Source organism: Pteropus medius, unplaced genomic scaffold, assembly GCF_902729225.1.
Source record: "Pteropus medius unplaced genomic scaffold, Ma_sr-lr_union100, whole genome shotgun sequence".
In the NCBI taxonomy this organism is placed as follows: Eukaryota; Metazoa; Chordata; class Mammalia; order Chiroptera; family Pteropodidae; genus Pteropus; species Pteropus medius.
In genome coordinates this window covers 2,196,816-2,214,216 of record NW_024344371.1, presented here as the reverse complement: position 1 = coordinate 2,214,216, position 17,401 = coordinate 2,196,816, and the positions used below count along the sequence as shown (strand labels likewise).

The 17,401-nt window shown below is 43.7% G+C and overlaps 1 protein-coding gene and 1 long non-coding RNA gene across 3 annotated transcripts; one reads left to right on the top strand and one right to left on the bottom strand.

Moving 5' to 3' along the window:
* Nucleotides 1-3,071: 3,071 nt before the first annotated feature.
* Nucleotides 3,072-14,210, bottom strand: SERTAD4 (SERTA domain containing 4). 2 transcript variants are annotated; one of them, XM_039870320.1, is made up of 4 exons: nucleotides 14,053-14,210; nucleotides 8,884-9,075; nucleotides 7,538-7,653; nucleotides 3,072-5,578 (listed from the first exon to the last, which is right to left on the bottom strand). In XM_039870320.1, exons 2-4 carry the CDS (start codon nucleotides 9,056-9,058, stop codon nucleotides 4,823-4,825), a joined length of 1,047 nt encoding a protein of 348 aa, XP_039726254.1. In that variant the 5' UTR covers nucleotides 9,059-9,075; nucleotides 14,053-14,210; the 3' UTR covers nucleotides 3,072-4,822. The 2 variants fall into 2 exon arrangements, with proteins under 2 accessions (XP_039726254.1, XP_039726253.1); XM_039870319.1 differs by lacking the exon at nucleotides 14,053-14,210 and adding an exon at nucleotides 10,432-10,735.
* Nucleotides 14,211-14,232: 22 nt separating this feature from the next.
* LOC120608496 (uncharacterized) lies at nucleotides 14,233-15,607 on the top strand. The gene is made up of 2 exons (XR_005654406.1): nucleotides 14,233-14,367; nucleotides 15,296-15,607. It is a non-coding gene; the product is annotated as an uncharacterized LOC120608496 (long non-coding RNA).
* The last annotated feature ends 1,794 nt before the right edge of the window (nucleotides 15,608-17,401 follow it).

Sequence of the window (17,401 nt, the reverse complement as noted above, 5' to 3'; positions counted from 1 at the left end):
GCATCTGCAGAAAACCACCATTTCTAGAAGGCTCTGGGCTGGATCCCCGTGTGAGCTGACCAATCCGAGAGGGCAGAGGAGGATCACAGGCCTGACGCCTGGACTCAGCTGCTGCCAGGGAATTACCTGGATGGTGGCAGTGCCTGCTGAAGGCCGTGTTCCTCCCCCGCCAAGTTCAGTTATTTGCCCACTCTCTTGGGATCTTGGCAGGATGCAAGATCACAACTTATGTTTCCTCAAGTTCTTTTCTATGTGTGTTCTCCCCCACCCAAGATATGGCATTTTATAAGATTTTATAAATTTAAATCAAGGGAACAGTTATAAAAATGGGGTTAGACACATGGAAAATTTCATGAGAAATGACTCATTCATCTCCATACATTCTATCAGTTTCACTATGGTCAAAGGCAGGTGTTTCCAGGCTATGAATAAGTAGTTTGCATTTTCAAAATTAACAAATTGGACCAACACCCAGGGAAAAAAAAACAACCATAGACAGCCCACCAGAGAACTGTTTACCAAAGACGATGAAGCTCATGGCGATGGTTTGCAAACAGCAGCAGACTAGCTTGTGTAAATTCCCTTCGTTTAGTCATAGTTCTTCAGCCTGTCACAGATACTGAAGGGAAATGCAGAAACAGGAAATTACAGACTATTTTAAACAGCATGTTTTATTAAACTCACTTGCTGATGCACTTTATGGCAGGATGTGAGATTCAAGTGTTCATAACTTACATCTTTGCAAGTGCTTTTCCTAAGTGAGTTCTCCCAGTTAAAATAAGGCATGTACCCAGGGCTGAGAACAATCTCTAAACTAGTAATTGTTTGACCTCAGGTCATGTAGCTATAACACATAAAATGGAGTTTTCGCTATGTAAAGAGAACATACCTCGCTTATGCACTATAACTCTGAGGAAGCAAAGGAGGCATCGTGTAATAACTTAAAAGACCCTTAACGCATTTATTTTAAACCACAAAATTAAAACACAGCAAGCTTAAAATGAATTACCAGAAACCATCCACTGTCTCTTTTATTATTTAAACAGTGATCTTATTCTTCTCGTTATGGGACAGTTCTGCACCCAGTTTAAACCATCATCGCTAACGCCATGCAGAATCCTTGCTTTTGAAATTGGCAAGGCTATGACAACTATGAATGAAATGACCTCAAATTTAAAGGGCTGTCATAAAAATGGATTTGTACAACTAATTATTTTCAAAAACGTTTTCTGCTCACAATTTGTTTGAGGGATATAAAAGCCTAGCTGAACCACAAGAGTCCTTATATCCTTGTCTGGTATTTATCGTGAGGGTGACATTTCTTCTGCAATGCCCATTTTTCTGCAAGTGGTTCTTGGCTCTCCTCTTGATACACAGAAAAGTAATCAAGTGGAGCTGAAACACAAGTTCACGGTTAGAGAGGTGGGTAGCCATGCTTTGACGAAGTTACATCTACGAGCTCAAAAAATATCTTCATTCACTTGCTTCAGCATTTATTCAACAAAGTAGCTTGTAAAAAGGTCTAAATTCCTATTGTCTTAGAAGATCATGCTAGAGACGCTTTATCCTAATGATGGGTTGGTTGTCAAATAGTCACTTCCACCGGTTTTGAATTTTCATCCCTTCCTCCTAGGTCCCTATCCCTGCAATTTTGTCCCCAAGTCCCCTTCAAAGTGAAGTATAGGAAAACAGGGTTTTAAGAGTGGAAGCATATGAAGATGATTACCTTTTGGCCCTTTAAAAATACCTTCACAGACCATCTTCCCCATCACCTACTTTTAGAGAGGAAGGACCAGAGACAAAGGTTAATGATTTGGTTAATGAACTGCACCTAGATGCCCAGGGGAGTAGCAATTAAAGGCACTCTTGGGGAGCTGGGCCATTTTCTTAAATGAAGATTTCCCCTATTTAACTTTTAAAAGTCTGGATTCTGCCACATCAGGTTTTCCTTAAAGCTGAGCACAGCAGTGAGAAAAAGTTGCTACTTTCAGGTGGGTAGACAGCAGTGTGGCATGGAGGATGTCTCAGCTTTTCCAGTCTCTGAGGATATAACTATAGAATTCAGTTAATAGATTTAACTTACTACCGAGGGGGGTGCCTCAGCCACTCTGGAGAAATCTAACATCTCCTGAATAGAAATGATGATGCAGGCACAGGTGAGGCCCTAATGCTCTGATACCAAAAACGGAAGTCTTTTTTGTTATTTAGATGGATGTTTAGGGATTATTTTTTGATGACGAAAATGTATTCCTTTTAGTATGCTGGAAATGTCCTAGAAACAAAAACTTGATGACTAAAAATTACAAATTCTAATGAAGCTGGATCCGAAGGCGCCACTCCTCCTGCAGAGGCTCTAGTGGGTTCTACTGAGCAGAGGCGTGAGCCAGCAGCTCAGGTGAGTGCTGCGGAAAATCACCAACTTCGTCATTTACAGATTTGGCCGTCAAGAAAAACATCTGGTAACACTGCAGCTTTTAAAAAGCAAAAGGATAAATCCTTTCTTTCATATTTAAATTTCCATGATGCATTACACTCATGCTAAGAATGCTACATTTGACAAATTAATTAGCTTCCAACTAGCTTTCCTCTTTTAGCAAATAAAATATTAGCCTCTAAGAATAACATTAGCACAGAATTTATGGAATACTACTAGCAATAATTTGTAGCTGTTTTAACCATTTACATATGGGTCATCTTCTCGATAATTTGACATTTCCTAAAGGAATCAAGTAGGATTCAGCATTTACAACTTCATATTATGCTATTTTTCTTTTTCAGAAACTTTACGAAAACTAAAATCTTGAGATTCTTTAAGATAAACCTTATCGATCACCAACTACACCATTTATTAACATTATGCTCTTAATCCACAGAAATCTAAACCTACAAACTAGGACCATTCTAAAACACCTATCAGATTGACCTCTTCGAGTACTTTTTAATTTTGAAAATGCCTATATGGTCACTGCCCACTACAGTGTCTAGATGTTTTGAGTTTTTTTTTTTTAAAGGAGAAAGAGCTTTGGAAAAGAGAAGCATAGTCAATAATCATTAAAATAAGAAAATCTTCATGAGTTTTGATCATTTTAATAAATATATATCAAGAAAACCTCACTTTATTACAACAACACGTTCATATACAAGCATCTATCATCTAAGTTTTCAACATCAAATGTTTATCAAATATTGAAAATAAAGGACAAAACCTTACTAGACTATTTAGCCATAACACAAGAACATGTTTTAAAAATTGGTCCTTGTGGACATTGTCCAAATGATGATCCTACTCATACACTGTATGAATGAGACCTATATTTAATATTAATAGCAATAATAAAAAAAGCTTTATCTTGGAGAAACTGGGAGGACTTACTTATTTCCTCCATTGAGCATTTGGTTCCTATGAAGTACTGTTTAAGGAGGCCCAAGCCAATTAGTAACCTTGGAAATTGGAACACGGCTTAGCAGGAGGAGTTGGCTGGAGTGGAAGGCCAAAGGGGCACTTGGAACCCTCTTGCAAATATACAAATTAAAGAAATTACTGAGAAAAATGTTGACCAAATACATACTAGCTATTGCCGAATGAGTCCCATTTCTCCAAAATAACTTTCCCAAACCTAAAATCTTTACATTCTTTAAGATAAAACCTTATTGATCACCACATCATTTATTAACATTGTGCTTCTTAATCAACAGCAAAAGTCATATATAAAAAACCACATGCTTTTATAATCTAAACGAGTGAAATGATGCAAAACAGATTAAAATATAATGCATGCCACTGGTTCATGAACTTCATTGGACAAGAAAACCAAACCAAACAAAACGACCCAAAACCCAAAAAACCCAAACCCCAGCAACGGACCGTTGCCATAGAAAAGCTCGAGCAGCTAGCGCTGGTTTCCAACAGCTCTCTCTATTGTTTCCTCCATCCCTTTCTAAAAATGCCAAATTCAAAAGCAATTGGGCATCAAAAATAAAGGAAGAATAGAGATGTCGAATCAAAAGTTGAACGCAATAGTTCGAAGTCAACGGTTTCCAAACAATATTGATCCACCCTGTGTTTTTTTTTCCTGTTTGTTAAATCCCTGCTGTAACTCTGATTTATCCTTAATTTTCACCTCGGCAAAAATTAAGATAAAGTAAGGCACCAAAAATCGCCCTGTAGAACACGTCTCTGAAAGCCTCACCACCCATCCCAGGCAAGCGGAAACCTGCAGGGAGTGCTCTCTACGCATAGCGCTTGATTGCCGCCCCTAGACAGGTGTGTCTCATCTACGATACGTCCTATTTTCATCTGTCACACAAGACTGTTAAATACAAACACTTAACAGCCCCATGAAGCCATTTCACCTAGCTCCCTGTCTTCAGTCTTTTACTCGGAAAAAAAATACTGTGTCATATAGACGAAGCAGACATCCTTCGCTGGTTATATTGATCTGTTTACCAAATAACTACCTAATGAATTGGCAAACATTGAAATTTCTTAGCTAGAGACAGGCTCCTTGGGGGTAATGGAACTATCACGAGGGCACACTGTCCCCCCAGACTAATCTACTGTTCTTTTCTGTAAGAAAACTAAGATAGACTTTTAAGCATTAAGTCAACTGTTTTCTTGGTAAAATCGCCACATTTATAAGGAGCTTGCTGATGCCTACCATACAGATGTTTTATGCAGTCTGCTCTCCAGGCATTAAAACGACACGGCATGTTCATGTATCAGTCGTACAAAACTAGAAAATCCATTCAAAATAAAATTTATGAGAGCTAATTGATCATGCTGTGCATGCTTCAAAGTTTCGGTGAAAAGATGGCTCATATTCTACTTCCTTTTGCCGCAGCACAGTTTGTTACTTGGTGAAGGCTCCTTTTTCCTTAAGGACTTTTTCCAAGACTCGCTTACATTGTTTTTTTCATTATATCCAGTCTCAAAATAATCATAAAATTGGCCTTTGCACTCAAAAGCAAGGTCATTTCCCACAGGTTCATGGCTTAGTGGGCCACCATCCCTGTTGGTATCATTATTTGCTTTCTCATCATTTAATTTGGCCTTTTCCTGAACACCAAATGACCTGACATTAGTAACAAAGATTTCGTTGGCAGGTATCTGGCCATCACTCTTGTAAATAGGTGCACTGCCCACATCAAAATCCACCTGGTGGGAACAACTGGGTAAAGGCAGAGGGGGAGAGGAAGAGGAAGGTGAGGAGGAAGAGGCGCCAGTGGTGGAGGCACTTCCAACATTGGCATTGACAGAAAGGGGTAAATTTAAGTAGTGACCACCACATTCCTGGTAAAAGCAGCAGGCATGAAACTTTTCACACTCCTCTTTGGCCATCCGTGGTCGTTTTCGGTAAGGACAGTCTTGAGCCATAAACCACTCTTGGGCAGAGGTGCCATTGAAAGAGCAGGTAGGAAAGCACCAGTTATTCTGCATGATAATTTCTCCATGGATCCTTTTCATCAAATTGTTTATAAGGACAGATCTTCGGAGGTACACTTCCGGATCATCGATAAACTTTAGCTTTTCTAAGGACATATAAAGGATGTGGGCTCGTTCCTCAAAAATTGAGATAGTCTAAAAATCAAAAAAGGAAGAAAAAGCTTAGGAAATGGACCACATAAGAATATCATCACAGCATATTTTTCTCTTGGTAGTTTCTGGATCTGGGCATGTTGCGATCCTGTTTTCCCCAGGCTCATTTAGAGATGCTGTCCCCATTGCTACTAATGCCCCCGCTTCCTGAATCGCTGGCGTGGTCAAGCACCAGGGAATCCAGCCATGACAGAACTCAGCAGCGACAGGTCAGGTTGTTGGCTCTTTTATGGAGCAGCGAGGGGGCTGTGAAACACCCAACACTACAGAAGTCAGGAGAGCAGTTTCTCTGGAGGGCAGAGAGGTAGTGACTAGAAGCGGGCACAACCAGAGGGCTGGGTTCTGGTTATGTTGCTTCTTGATCTGGATGTGACATAGCAACTTTCACTTTGTGAAATTCATCAAGCTGTTCTCTTATGATACTTGTGCTTTCACGTGTATGTATACGAATACACACACACTCATTGAGATATTTTTTAAAAGATCCCAGGTGCTGTACAACTGAAACTAATATATTATTGTATGCCAACTATAACTGAAAAAAAGTTCATGGAATTGCACAACGTAAATATGAGCAACTAATTGTCTATTACATTTCAATAAAGCTGTAAATAAAAAAAGATCCCAAGAGGCAAGTCATCACAGATATACCTTAAAACCTGGCCTTGCCTTCATCAAAGGAGCATGAGAACTGGCTTTTAACGCTGTCCCTCTTTTCATCCTCTGGGTTTTATATACTTACCAATTATCTTTGCTCAATAGAGGGACAATGATAAGGAATGAGGCTCAGAACCTGAAAATATCTGTCAGTTGAAGGGCCAAAGGAAGTGTCCTTCTGGGGTGAGGCAGGAGAAAAGATGCAGAGGGAATGAGAGGACTCTTTCCTGAGCTGGGTGATACCATCACGGGGTGATGGTTGGTACAAATCCAGCGGCAGTTGGAAAACTATTACAATCACAACACAGAAACTAAAAAAGAAATAAATTGCTTGTCTCCTGGGACCAGCTCTTCCAGCTCATAAGAAAGCCAACTGGTAGCATGACCCAAGGAGCTGTGAACTAAACCAGCATAGGCTGACCAAAAGCAGGAACTACACATGTAGGGAAAAGCCCAGCACCTGCCAATGCATGTCAATGTCTTTATGAGCAGGGTCAAAGTGACTTCTAAAGGACGGGGGGGTAAGAGGATCAGACAAAAAGACGAATCAAAAGCTAAAAATTCTCTCTGCATATCAGACAACTATGGTCTGGCTTGCTTAAATCAGCAATTTTTTGAAGGAAGATAACCATAAGGAAAAAGAACTGGTATTTGAAAAGCTTGGATGGCCAGTTTCAAACTTCTACATCCTTATCCAATCCTGTTATTTTTCTTCTAATACATGCAAAAAAAGTTAGCTTTGGACCTTTCTCGGGAATGAATGATATATTTTAACAAACTGAACACATGTAATGAATGTTTCTGCTTTCATGTACACATTCAAGGGAGCCCACCGCTAAGGGTGCTTACCCAGGCCCGGAAAGAGCCCTGGGTAAGCACCCCCATGGGGGCTCACACAGAAGGGGCACGGCCCACGGGAGCTGGAGCTCGGAGCGGGGAGCACGTCAGGGAAGAGCAGGTATATTTTGGCACACACGGATCCCTGGAATAACCACAATTCTTCAAACGACTTGAGAAAAACGAAATCATTTGTAAAAAAGACATTCCTTGGATTATATAATTTTGTTATTTCTGGGTAGAAGAGCTCTTGCTGGCTCTTTCTTCAACTCCTTGTAAAAAATAACACAGGATCCAAAAAAGTGACAACGACTAATATGGCTCTGATGAGAAGTGGCTCATTTTCATTGCTCGGATGGAACAATTTAATTTTTGGAAATGGATCGAGCAACTGTTACTAATATCTCAAACTCGTAATAAAAATAACGGCTATTAAAAAAAACGTACTTTATGGTTACAGCCGCTGAGTGGTGGGTGAATATCCTCTTCTTCCACATACTTCCTCTTAAAGTGTGTGATCTTGGACGTTGTTATAGGATTTGAAATTCCCCTGTAATGTGATCCTGTGGTAATAAATCAGATATGACAAATGACATGCGGTTGGCCAGAGGTTTTCCAAACAAAATACTTTCCTTTCTTTTCTTTCTAGAAGATAACTTGGTTACGTATTTGTCTGTATATGTGGTGATTAAAAATAAACATTTGTCTTAACAGTCGCTATCGTAAGGAATCCTGTGACCCAGGCCAGGCAAGAATTTCTAGACAATGATAGAAAAAAAAAAATGACATATTTCAGCATTTACTAAATACTCAGATCCTTAATTCTATGCATAGGCAAACAGCAAAATTTATAAAGGGGAGGAGAGTAACAACTCCGAAATAATATTAGTATTTATTCAAATTGTTTAATTAAATTCATGATATCATAATACCACTGTTCAAATGTACACATATTAAACTGTAAGCATTAATAATCAAACAAGTTTAAAATATTATTGGCTCTAGGTGAGGAAACAAATGGTTGTACACTGGAGTTATGATATTCCTTCTTTCTAAATATGAAATTCAAAATTTTAGATTAAAATTTTAGGTAACCAAAGTTATTTCTGCTCTCAAAAATGTACAGTGTCGACCGTGAATTCAAGTAGGGTCTAACTTTTAAAGACCACAGGGTTTAATCCTTTTTAGAAAAACAATTCAAGAGTACTTATTTTATGTGGTAGTTTTTTCTTTTTCTTTTTTTTGATAGTCAGTACTACACAAATATCCAAAGGAACTCACCTTAAAATATAATAAAGAATCAGAAAGAACATATTTGTTTTTTTCTGAGCTTTGAAAATTTTCCCCCTATAATACCAAAGCCAATTGTGTGCTTAATAAAAAGAAGAGACAGAGAGCTGCTGGCCCAAAGTGCGGATTCCTATTTGTCTCATGGGATGAAAATTTCGTTGTCGAGCCCACTAGGGCTATGTAGCTGTGACAGAACCATGCAGTTCCACAGGGTAGAAAACCAAAGCCCAAACTGAGAGTTTCAAAATCTGGTTTGGTTCTCTCAAAAATATAGACGCATGACTTATACCCGAAGCAGCAGCACATGGCCAAACTCAGATTTGAATGCAATTGAAATATCACCTCTGGTCCTCTCTCCCTGGAGCCCTGGGCTCACTTAGCGAGGGGCACAGGCAGCCTGGGAAGTCCCTGGAGCCAGGCTCAGCTCAGAGGGGCGCACCAGACACCACTGCCTCCCACCAGTCTGGCTTCAGAGAGTGGCAGGGGAAGGTCGAGAGCAGTACCTGCCAGTGGGGGGCCGGCTCCTCGGTCTCCCTGCAGAGGAGCCTGGGCTGGCCCTGGGGGGCTCGGGCCTCCATAGCTGTCGGCCTCCCATAGTGTCTGGTACCCTGCAATTTCAGCAGCTCCTTCCGAGACAATGGGCTCGCAGAATCTATTCATGGACAGAACCAGAGTCATCTCTGACAGCCTCAGATCTGAAAAAACAGAGAACAGCCCCAATCAAGAGCAAGCCAGCGGATGGGTGGCCTTGGCAGCTCCATCCTTTCGCTTCAGGAAACTTTTACTTCTTGGTCCTCCCCTTCACCCTGAAACATTTTATTATTTTTTCAAAAAAAGAAAAAAAAACCTCAGCAAACTCTCTTGCTATTAGCTCAGCCTCTGTGTTCAGCAATCTGCATTTCATGGGCGGATCTTTAAAATCCCATTTCTTATTGTTCTCAGATCCCCCCCAGCCTTCCTCTAGACAGCTGCTTTGCCTCCTAAACACATTTTCCTCCTGACCTTCCCTCAGAAAATGTACTGCCAGGAGGCAAGGCCAAAACCCTTGCACTTCCTTTCTATTAATAAGGCGAAATCAATTTTCTAGTCAATCCCCCGAGAGTCTCCTTTGATGAAATCCACTAATCAATCAAAAGACGAGGGTAGGGGGAGGCAGAACTCCCCCTCGGAATCCCTACTGATGCTCTCAGTTTCGGTCTGTTCTCTGCCCCCTCCTCCTCCCGCTTCCGTAGGGCCAGCTCCTCCACGACATTCTGGGGCTGCCTCTACTTTCTTCTCCCAAAGCGAAGCAGACAGAGACACACTTGGTAGTTGTTTCCACCAGCCCTGATCGGCCTGAACTGGATCTGCCTCCAGTCAAAACACTGAGAGATGAAGACAGAAAATTGGCTCCAGTTTCAAGCCGTGAGTTGCAGTCCCACAGGAGCCAAGCACAACATCAACGGAGCAGGCAGAATATTAAACAGGAGCCAGGGTTTCAGGGCCAGAGGCAGCCGGCAACTCTTTACTCTGCAAAGCCCAGACACAAGGCAGGAACTTTCCAAGAGGCAACACACCACTGCCCTTCTCTCCAGTTCACATCCTTCCCCAGGGCCTCCAGGGAGACGGGAAGCCTCTCTGCTCTGTGATGTACCCTGGGCTCCTCCATAAGTCAGGGTGGTGGTGGTGGGGAGCCTGGCCATGGGGACTCAGTGTCCTCACTTGGTCCTAAGTAGGGCTCAAGATAGGGTCAAGAGTGAGTCCAAGGTAGGAGAGGGTCTGATGCTAAAGTAAAAAAGATTTAGGGGCCATAGGTCAATGGTGACAGGACAGACTCAGTGCCTTATTAAAACAGTGCCAGTTCCTTTAGGAGAGCCAAACCTCCACTATTCTCACTTTGCAGTTTAAAGAACTGTCATAAAGAATGATGTCAGGCCTGCTCTCTGCAGATTGACTGTCTTTCGAATATACACTAAGGGTCTAGTTCTTGCTTTCTTCTCTAAATTAGATAGCCTGTAATGTTTTGGAGAAAGGGTGAACCTTTCATTGTCTTGTAGGAGTCTATTACCTACATGTGATAACAAGGGTCCACTTCCGGGTAAAAGGAGGAAAGACACGAGGGGCAAGGGAAACAGCAGCTTCATTAAAGTGATAATGTCATTCTGGCTAACGCAGCAGCTCCTGGCAGCAATTCCTCCATCCTTCACTCAGTCTTCTTGTTGAGATCCTCAAGTCCATCCCAATCTCACTGAAGAATAAAGAAAGGCCTTCTGAAGACGGAGAAGGTGTCCGGGTCAGTGGCCGAAATGAAGAGCCAGCTGATTTAGGATTCGAAACCACCTGCCCCTTCTCTTTTCAAATGCCCTCCAAAGAGGCAGCAGTTAGGACTTATTAGAAAATCTTATTATGAGAAAGAGAGAAAAAAAGAAGTTTAATTAATTCTCTAAAAAGAAATGGTGGGACACGTCACCAATTTTGCTCTTTGAGTCATCAACCAAAAAACTTAGACTACATTGATTTAACAAACTACGCCATTCTGTCTATCACCCCTCAAACTCGGCATCCAAACAAGGTATCAGACTTCACGATAATTTATTCCCTGGAAGACTCATGAAATGGTCCAAAAGGAAATTCTTAACCTATTCTACGACAACTGTATCAGGAAGTGCTATTGCCAGGAACACATGAAGTACAGCTTTTTTCTGAGTTAGTAGCTCTCTCTGTGACTGCAACAGTATTTTCCAGCTTGAGATTTATATTCCCTTTTGTGCCGGATTCTGGGAATAAGATCCAAGCTTTTTGCCTGTGTAGAACTTTTATTACATCTAAACCAAAGCAGGTTGACAAATCCATGCCCCTCAAGAAAGAAAAGCATTTGCAGGCCCCTAGCAGCAATTACCTTTGTTTAATAGGACATTATGTGGACCCTGTGCTGTTTTATGTTACTAAGAGTTTGTTTATATTTTAATGACTTATTGTTGTAGCTTTCCTGGCTGTTAAGGATTTCAGTGTTTCTATTTGTTATTATTGTTTTCAGCACATGAAATTCCATCATTACGCATTTGTATTTGAAGTACTGATCTTAATCCAATACTGAAACATGAATTTGAAAAATGGCAGAATTATTTATATCCTGGATTTTTTTCCTTTATGATACCTCATTTCAGTAAGTTTTTCTTTTCTGAATTGAAAACTTTTATACACAAAACCTTTACGTGGAGAGGCTGAGTTCCACAAATGATTTATGTTAAGTCTGAATAAAATATAAACAGGTTGGGATTATTTAGGAGAGTGGAGATTTTTCAATTGAGTCTTTCTAGTCTATTTAGAATTTACATCAGGAAGTTAACAAATTAAGAAGGCAAGTTTAACATTCTTGAAGAATTGAGCGTGCCGCGCTAAGCATCAGTTTCACATGACTCTTTACTTGTGTTACATGTTCAGATCCAAACTGTCATTATTCTCTGTATGATGAGATTTACATTATAATTCTGCTACTGAATTCAGAAGTTTAAATCCACAAATTTATGTGCTGTTAATATTAGATACAGTCCCAAAGATGTACATTAATGGTAAAATTTTTTTCAGAGGTGAGTGAATTCAAGAGTGTTCAAGTGCGTTTTGTCTATATGTGAGTTTAAAAAATAAAAAATAAAAAGGTCCTAACCTTTTATCCTCAGGCTCCTGCATGTTTGTTTTGTCAGCCAAGTGGATATAGTGGAATGACACCTCAAGCATTCCCAGAAGGCTGATGGCTAAATGTCAAGCTTTTTCCAGCAAACGCTCACAGTAAAGTTACCAGGCATTTCTATACAATTTGTTTTTTCCAAATGAGTTGGGCTCGGTCTCTCCTAGGAGCCATTATGATGCTAATAGGAGTGGCTGGCACACAGAACAGGGTAGTTACAGATTCAGTGGCACCTTGAATTTAACAGGGGATCCTGGTCATTCTTTACTCATCCATCCCCCCACCTATCATTGGAAATTCGAGAACGTTTTATTAAGTGCCTTATAGCAGTTAGAGGTCTTATTCCAATACTGAAAAGCAGGGAAGTAAAAGGCTGCTAATTTCAATGCACCTTTTCCTCTGCCAGTCTTAAATATCCGGCCCAGATGGAACCACGCCCCTGACCTCAACACCGTCCCTAATAAGATCTCAAGGGCTCAACCAGCTCATGGTGGTGGTGGTGAAGGGGCTGGATGAGCGGAATAAAATCCTTCAACCCTGCTAAATAAACAGATGTCGCTTTTTCTGCCAGTCCTTGCAGTACACCTGTCTGCTCTGGGAAGTACATTTCTCAGCTGTAGCTCCAAGAGGCCAAGAGCTTTAGGTCAGGTCCTGGTGCTGGGAATTCGGGTCCTGGACCTGAGGGGGTCAGGGGCGGGAGTGGGGGTGGTAGAGGTGCCCGAGTGTCCAAGCCCCGGTGCCTGGTCTCTATCCCAGGCCCAAGCCTGGGGTCCGAGGTTTAGAGAACGGAAACCCCTGCAGGCTGGCAGCGCCACCACGTCCTGGCGCGCATAACAGACACACCCCCGGGGGGTCCGTGCCGAAGCCTCTAAACCCCTCTCTGGGGCAGCGAGCAGAGCTCTCCCTGCCCCTGGCCGCGGGAGAAAGTAAACAACACCCCAAGTGTCTGGGAACAAAGGCAAGTTGTCTTTCCATGGTGCCCGAGTCCTGCGCCTCTCCTGAAGAATAAGGGCTATTATTATTCTTTCTTTCTTCTTCTTCTTCTTTTTTTTTTTAAACCAAGTTTCCTTCTAAGGGAAATAAACACCAAAGGTAGGATTCCAAGGAAATGACTCAGGGAAGTTGGCGAGGCTGCCCCCGGCCCCGCGCTCCAGCCAGCAGCCGATCCTGCCCGACCCTCCCTACCTCCCCGGCCCGCCAAGCCCACTCGGCGCCCGCGGGAGCGCCCTGCGCGTCCGTAGGACCCGGGCCGCGGGGACGTGTCCGCGCCGCCCTCCGCCTCTTGTCGCTCAGCCGGACACTCGGGAAAGTTGCGAGGGCCGAGCAGGCGGGAGGGGAGGAAGGGAGGAGAGAGGCGGAGGCGTGGACCAGGCGGGCAGCAACCGAGCCCGCCGGGGAGGTGAGCTGAGGACAGAGGAGCCGCCGCCGCCCGCAGCGCGGCTCGGCTGCCGGGGAGGAGGGCGCGGGGGCGGAGGTGGCGGGGGACAGAAGGTGTCAGCTCCTGCAGCTATTCCTTTTTCTTGCAAACGCGCGCTCCTGACATCCACCATCCCTCCCTCCCCACCTGCCAGGCGCCACGGCGTCCAGCCCTGGGGGCATCCCTCCTACTGACCCCCGTCCCCTGGGATAAGAGGACGAGCGACCCCCGAGGACCCTGAGGTCTCCCCAGAGCTGCCGTTCTCACCCGCCCCTGGACTCTCGGCTCTGTGAGCGCGGGCGGCCGCCGGAGCAGCCCTGGAGGCGGCGGTTCCCGCCGGGGAGAGGCTCCGCGGCGCACTCCAGACCCGCGAAAAGCCCGCGCCTCCTCCGCGCCCAGCCGAGCCTTGGCCCCCAGCCGCCCCCGGTCCCGCTGCCGCCGGCGCGAGTCCAGTCGGTGACCCCGGCGCAGCCTCGGAGCCCGGCGGGCGCTCGGGAGGCCGCGTCGGTGCCCGTCCTTGCGAGCCGACGCCGGGGGCTCGGCCTCGGCCCTTCCGCCCGCGCCGCCCCCGCCCAGCCCGGCTCTTACCGCGGGGTCGGCCGGGAGGCGGCGGCCGCAGCGCTCCGGCTGCCGCTCGTCCGCTCGGGGCTCGGCGCCAGCCCGGCCGCCAGGGCACAGTCGCGCCGGTCCCGCCCGGCGGCCCGGTCGGGGGTGGCCGCGGGTGCGCGGCGGGCGAGGGTCCGGGCAGGTCCCGCCGCCGCGACTGGGGCGCCGCGCCGCCGTCGCTGCAGACGGTTATGGTAATGAGCGGCTCTGTCTAGCGAGGAGCGTGTGAAACCCGTCAATCCTGTTTGCCATTTCCCCGTGGATTTCCGAGGAGAGGTTGTGCAGGATGCCCCCAGGGTGAGAGAGAGAACATGACAAGCGCGCCCGCTCTCCCTCCCTCTGCTCCCGCCGCCGCCGCCGCTCCTCAGGCAGCACACGGGCGCCTTCCCCTCACCCCACCCCACCCCAGCCCGCCCCTGCCTTTCCCTCCTTCCTCCTTCCCGCCTCCTCCCCCCTCTCCTCCCTCTCCCGGTGCCCGGGGACACGGGCCCAGCCCAGCCAGCCTAGACCCCACGCTCCTGGGCTCCGCCTGGCCCTGGGGCTCGGCTCCAGCAGAATAATGTGTGCACTCGGCAACCTTCTGAGATGTCCTCTCTCTCTCTCTTTTTTTTGGTTTAGTTTTTTGTTGTCGTGTGTGTGTGATTAAAAAAAAAAAAAAAAAAAAATAAAAAACAACTGTGCCTTTCCCACCCTTTGCAAAAGACTTTCTTCTTTGCCACAGCAAACGGAGATGAGAAACAGATGTCTTTGCAGGACCAAGCAGTTATTCCCCGCCTCGCCACCCGCCCTCGCCCGGTCCCCTCCGGAGCTGCATGTGTATAAAAAAGCAACCTTGGTCCTGCTGCAACTTCAATTGGCAACACTTTCTGGGTGGGGAGCCTCAAGGGAAAACCTCCAGGAAATAAAAATGTAATAAAGGAGGTTGTCCTTGGTTAAGAGAATGTAATTTAAACCACCCCGGAATCACATTATTTTGCAAATAGTAAGTTTCTCCTATGTTGGGCTCAATTGGAGTGTTTTTTGAAACATTAATTCATAACTTCTGTCTAGGGACCCCTCTGGAGTCGAGATGGGTCATTTCAGGTGTAATGAACGCAGAGGCTTGGATGGCATAGACCTAATAAAATCGGGGGGAAGGCACCTGCACAAGGGTGTTACAAAGACTATAATGTTTGTTTACTGCTACTATGCCAGATGTGCTAAATATAACACTTCTTTAAAACAGTGATCCTCCGACTGTGAAAAACCAAACCTCTGGCTGCCTGGCTCCCTAGGAATCAAGGAGAGGCACAGACTGAAAATCAGGGAGGAAAGGAAACGAGATCGAGGATGAGGATTAGCATCTGCAAATTGAACTCTATCTAATTTGCATGTTTATTTCTTAGAATTGTAATTAAATTTGTGTAATAAATGTTTTCCATTTCATTTGTACACTTAAAATTTGGGTGACTGACATGCAGTTAAGTGAATTTTTTAAAAAGCAAATGTAGTTTATTCAATAAAGCAGCAAACAAATATTAAACATAATTAGAACTAATCTGCTTTGAAGGTATTTTTGTTGAACTTTGTACATTAAAGACTCTCAGAGGTTTTAAGAGTATTAGGAAGCCGAGAGAAGGCAATTATGCTGAAAACAGACTAACTTAACAGACTTCCAGGAGCATTATTTCATTTTTTTTCCAAAAGACTTTTCAGGGTTGCATGCCTAAAATTGAGAGTGGGGCATTCATCTTGGCTTTATTCTGAATCATATTAAATTGTATTGGCTCATGCACGATATAGGCTATTATGATGATAATTTAAGAACTGTAAAGATGCTACTTTACAATCAATGGATGTTGCATGCCCAGGTTATGGGTAGAATATAATTTTCATTTGGGTGGGGGAGGAGGGCAAGCAAAGGCACAAGGGCCATTTAAAGTAGTGCAAGTACTTGGAAATCTAAATCAGTATCTAAAAGTGGTTAGTGCCTAACTCAAATAAAGAACTAAATGTGAGGGCTCGGAGGCATGGCTTATTATTGTTTTTTATCTCCCTATATTAAAGTTTTATAGCATTTAAAGGACTATGGAGAAATCCCCACATACACTTGGCTGTGTCAAAATACATAAAACCAAAAGGAGTAAATTAAGCATAAAATTGAGAAGTAACATGAGATGAAGTATCAGCATGGGTTGCATTGGCATCTTTGGAGCTTTGGCTCTAAGAAATGAGCCTTCTGGGAAATTGGCATTGCCCTTGGGTGGGGAGAATTCTTGGCTTTAATGTTACAACATAATGACATCACAACACAAATATGAAATCATTGTACTTCACAGCACACTTGTGGTTCTGAGTATGAACTTGACCCTATCCTGTGCAGGTACGTTATGTTAACATGTTTTACTGACAGTTTTTCCTGTCCTACCTTTAATCTCAAGTTTAATGTTTTCTGAGATTCAGTGCCCGAACGTTGACAACGTGAACCAGTGTCTACATATAGAAAAGGCAGTCAAACATCCATGGAATAAGAAATATTATTTAAAAACTTTAAACTGAGTAAGTGATGGCTACTGCACAAGACAAGAACTAACTATAAATCGATAATGAAATATTAGTAATGAACAAATGTAATTTATAACGGGTTGCAATATCCAATCTGAGAACTATGATGTCATCATTGTGTGTGTGTGTGTGTGTGTGTGTGTGTGTGTGTATGAAGTTCCAAGATGGAAATTAAATTATAAAACTTAAAATACTTTGAGCTGCCAATTCACTGAAGGCAATGGTTATTTTTCTTCAGTTAAAAAAGAGGGTACCAGACTTAAAACTGCTGAAATTCATTTCGCAAAAACTTTTTGTCATTTGAAAGGGGAATTTCTCAAGTAAAATTCGACTAATTCAGATTGCTGTGCACACAGTGATCATTTAAGTTAGTAAAAAGTCTGAATTACTGGCTTTTAAAATAAAGGGCAACCTTTTTACAACAAAAAGTATCTATCTTCAACCGCTCTCATTCCTTGCCTCCCATTCTCAGACCACCCGTTAGGTTTTCTGATCCCATCACTCCACTGAAATTGTTGTGTCACCAGGGACCTCCACATGGCTAAAGTGAAAGATCTTTTCTTGGTTCGCTTCTTCCTTGACCTCTAAGCAGCATTTGACCAAGGCGATCACTCCTTCCTTGAAACACTTTTTATTCTATTTCTAAGACAACTTACTCACCTGGTTTGCCTCACTGGTTCTTCTTTCTCAGCCTCTTTTACTGGTTCTTCCCTTCTCTATGACCTCTGAACGCTGGAGTGTCTCAAGCTCAGTCCTTGAATGCTCTCCCTTTCTTGTAACCACTCTC

Excerpts from the sequence above, each read along its gene's own strand:
- SERTAD4 (XM_039870320.1), bottom strand. The coding sequence starts at position 9,058 with ATGACTCTGGTTCTGTCCATGAATAGATTCTGCGAGCCCATTGTCTCG. Across the intron at positions 7,654-8,883 it reads AGCCGGCCCCCCACTGGCAG|GATCACATTACAGGGGAATT; the intron begins GTACTGCTCTCG and ends TTATTACCACAG. Across the intron at positions 5,579-7,537 it reads TCAGCGGCTGTAACCATAAA|ACTATCTCAATTTTTGAGGA; the intron begins GTACGTTTTTTT and ends TTTGATTTTTAG.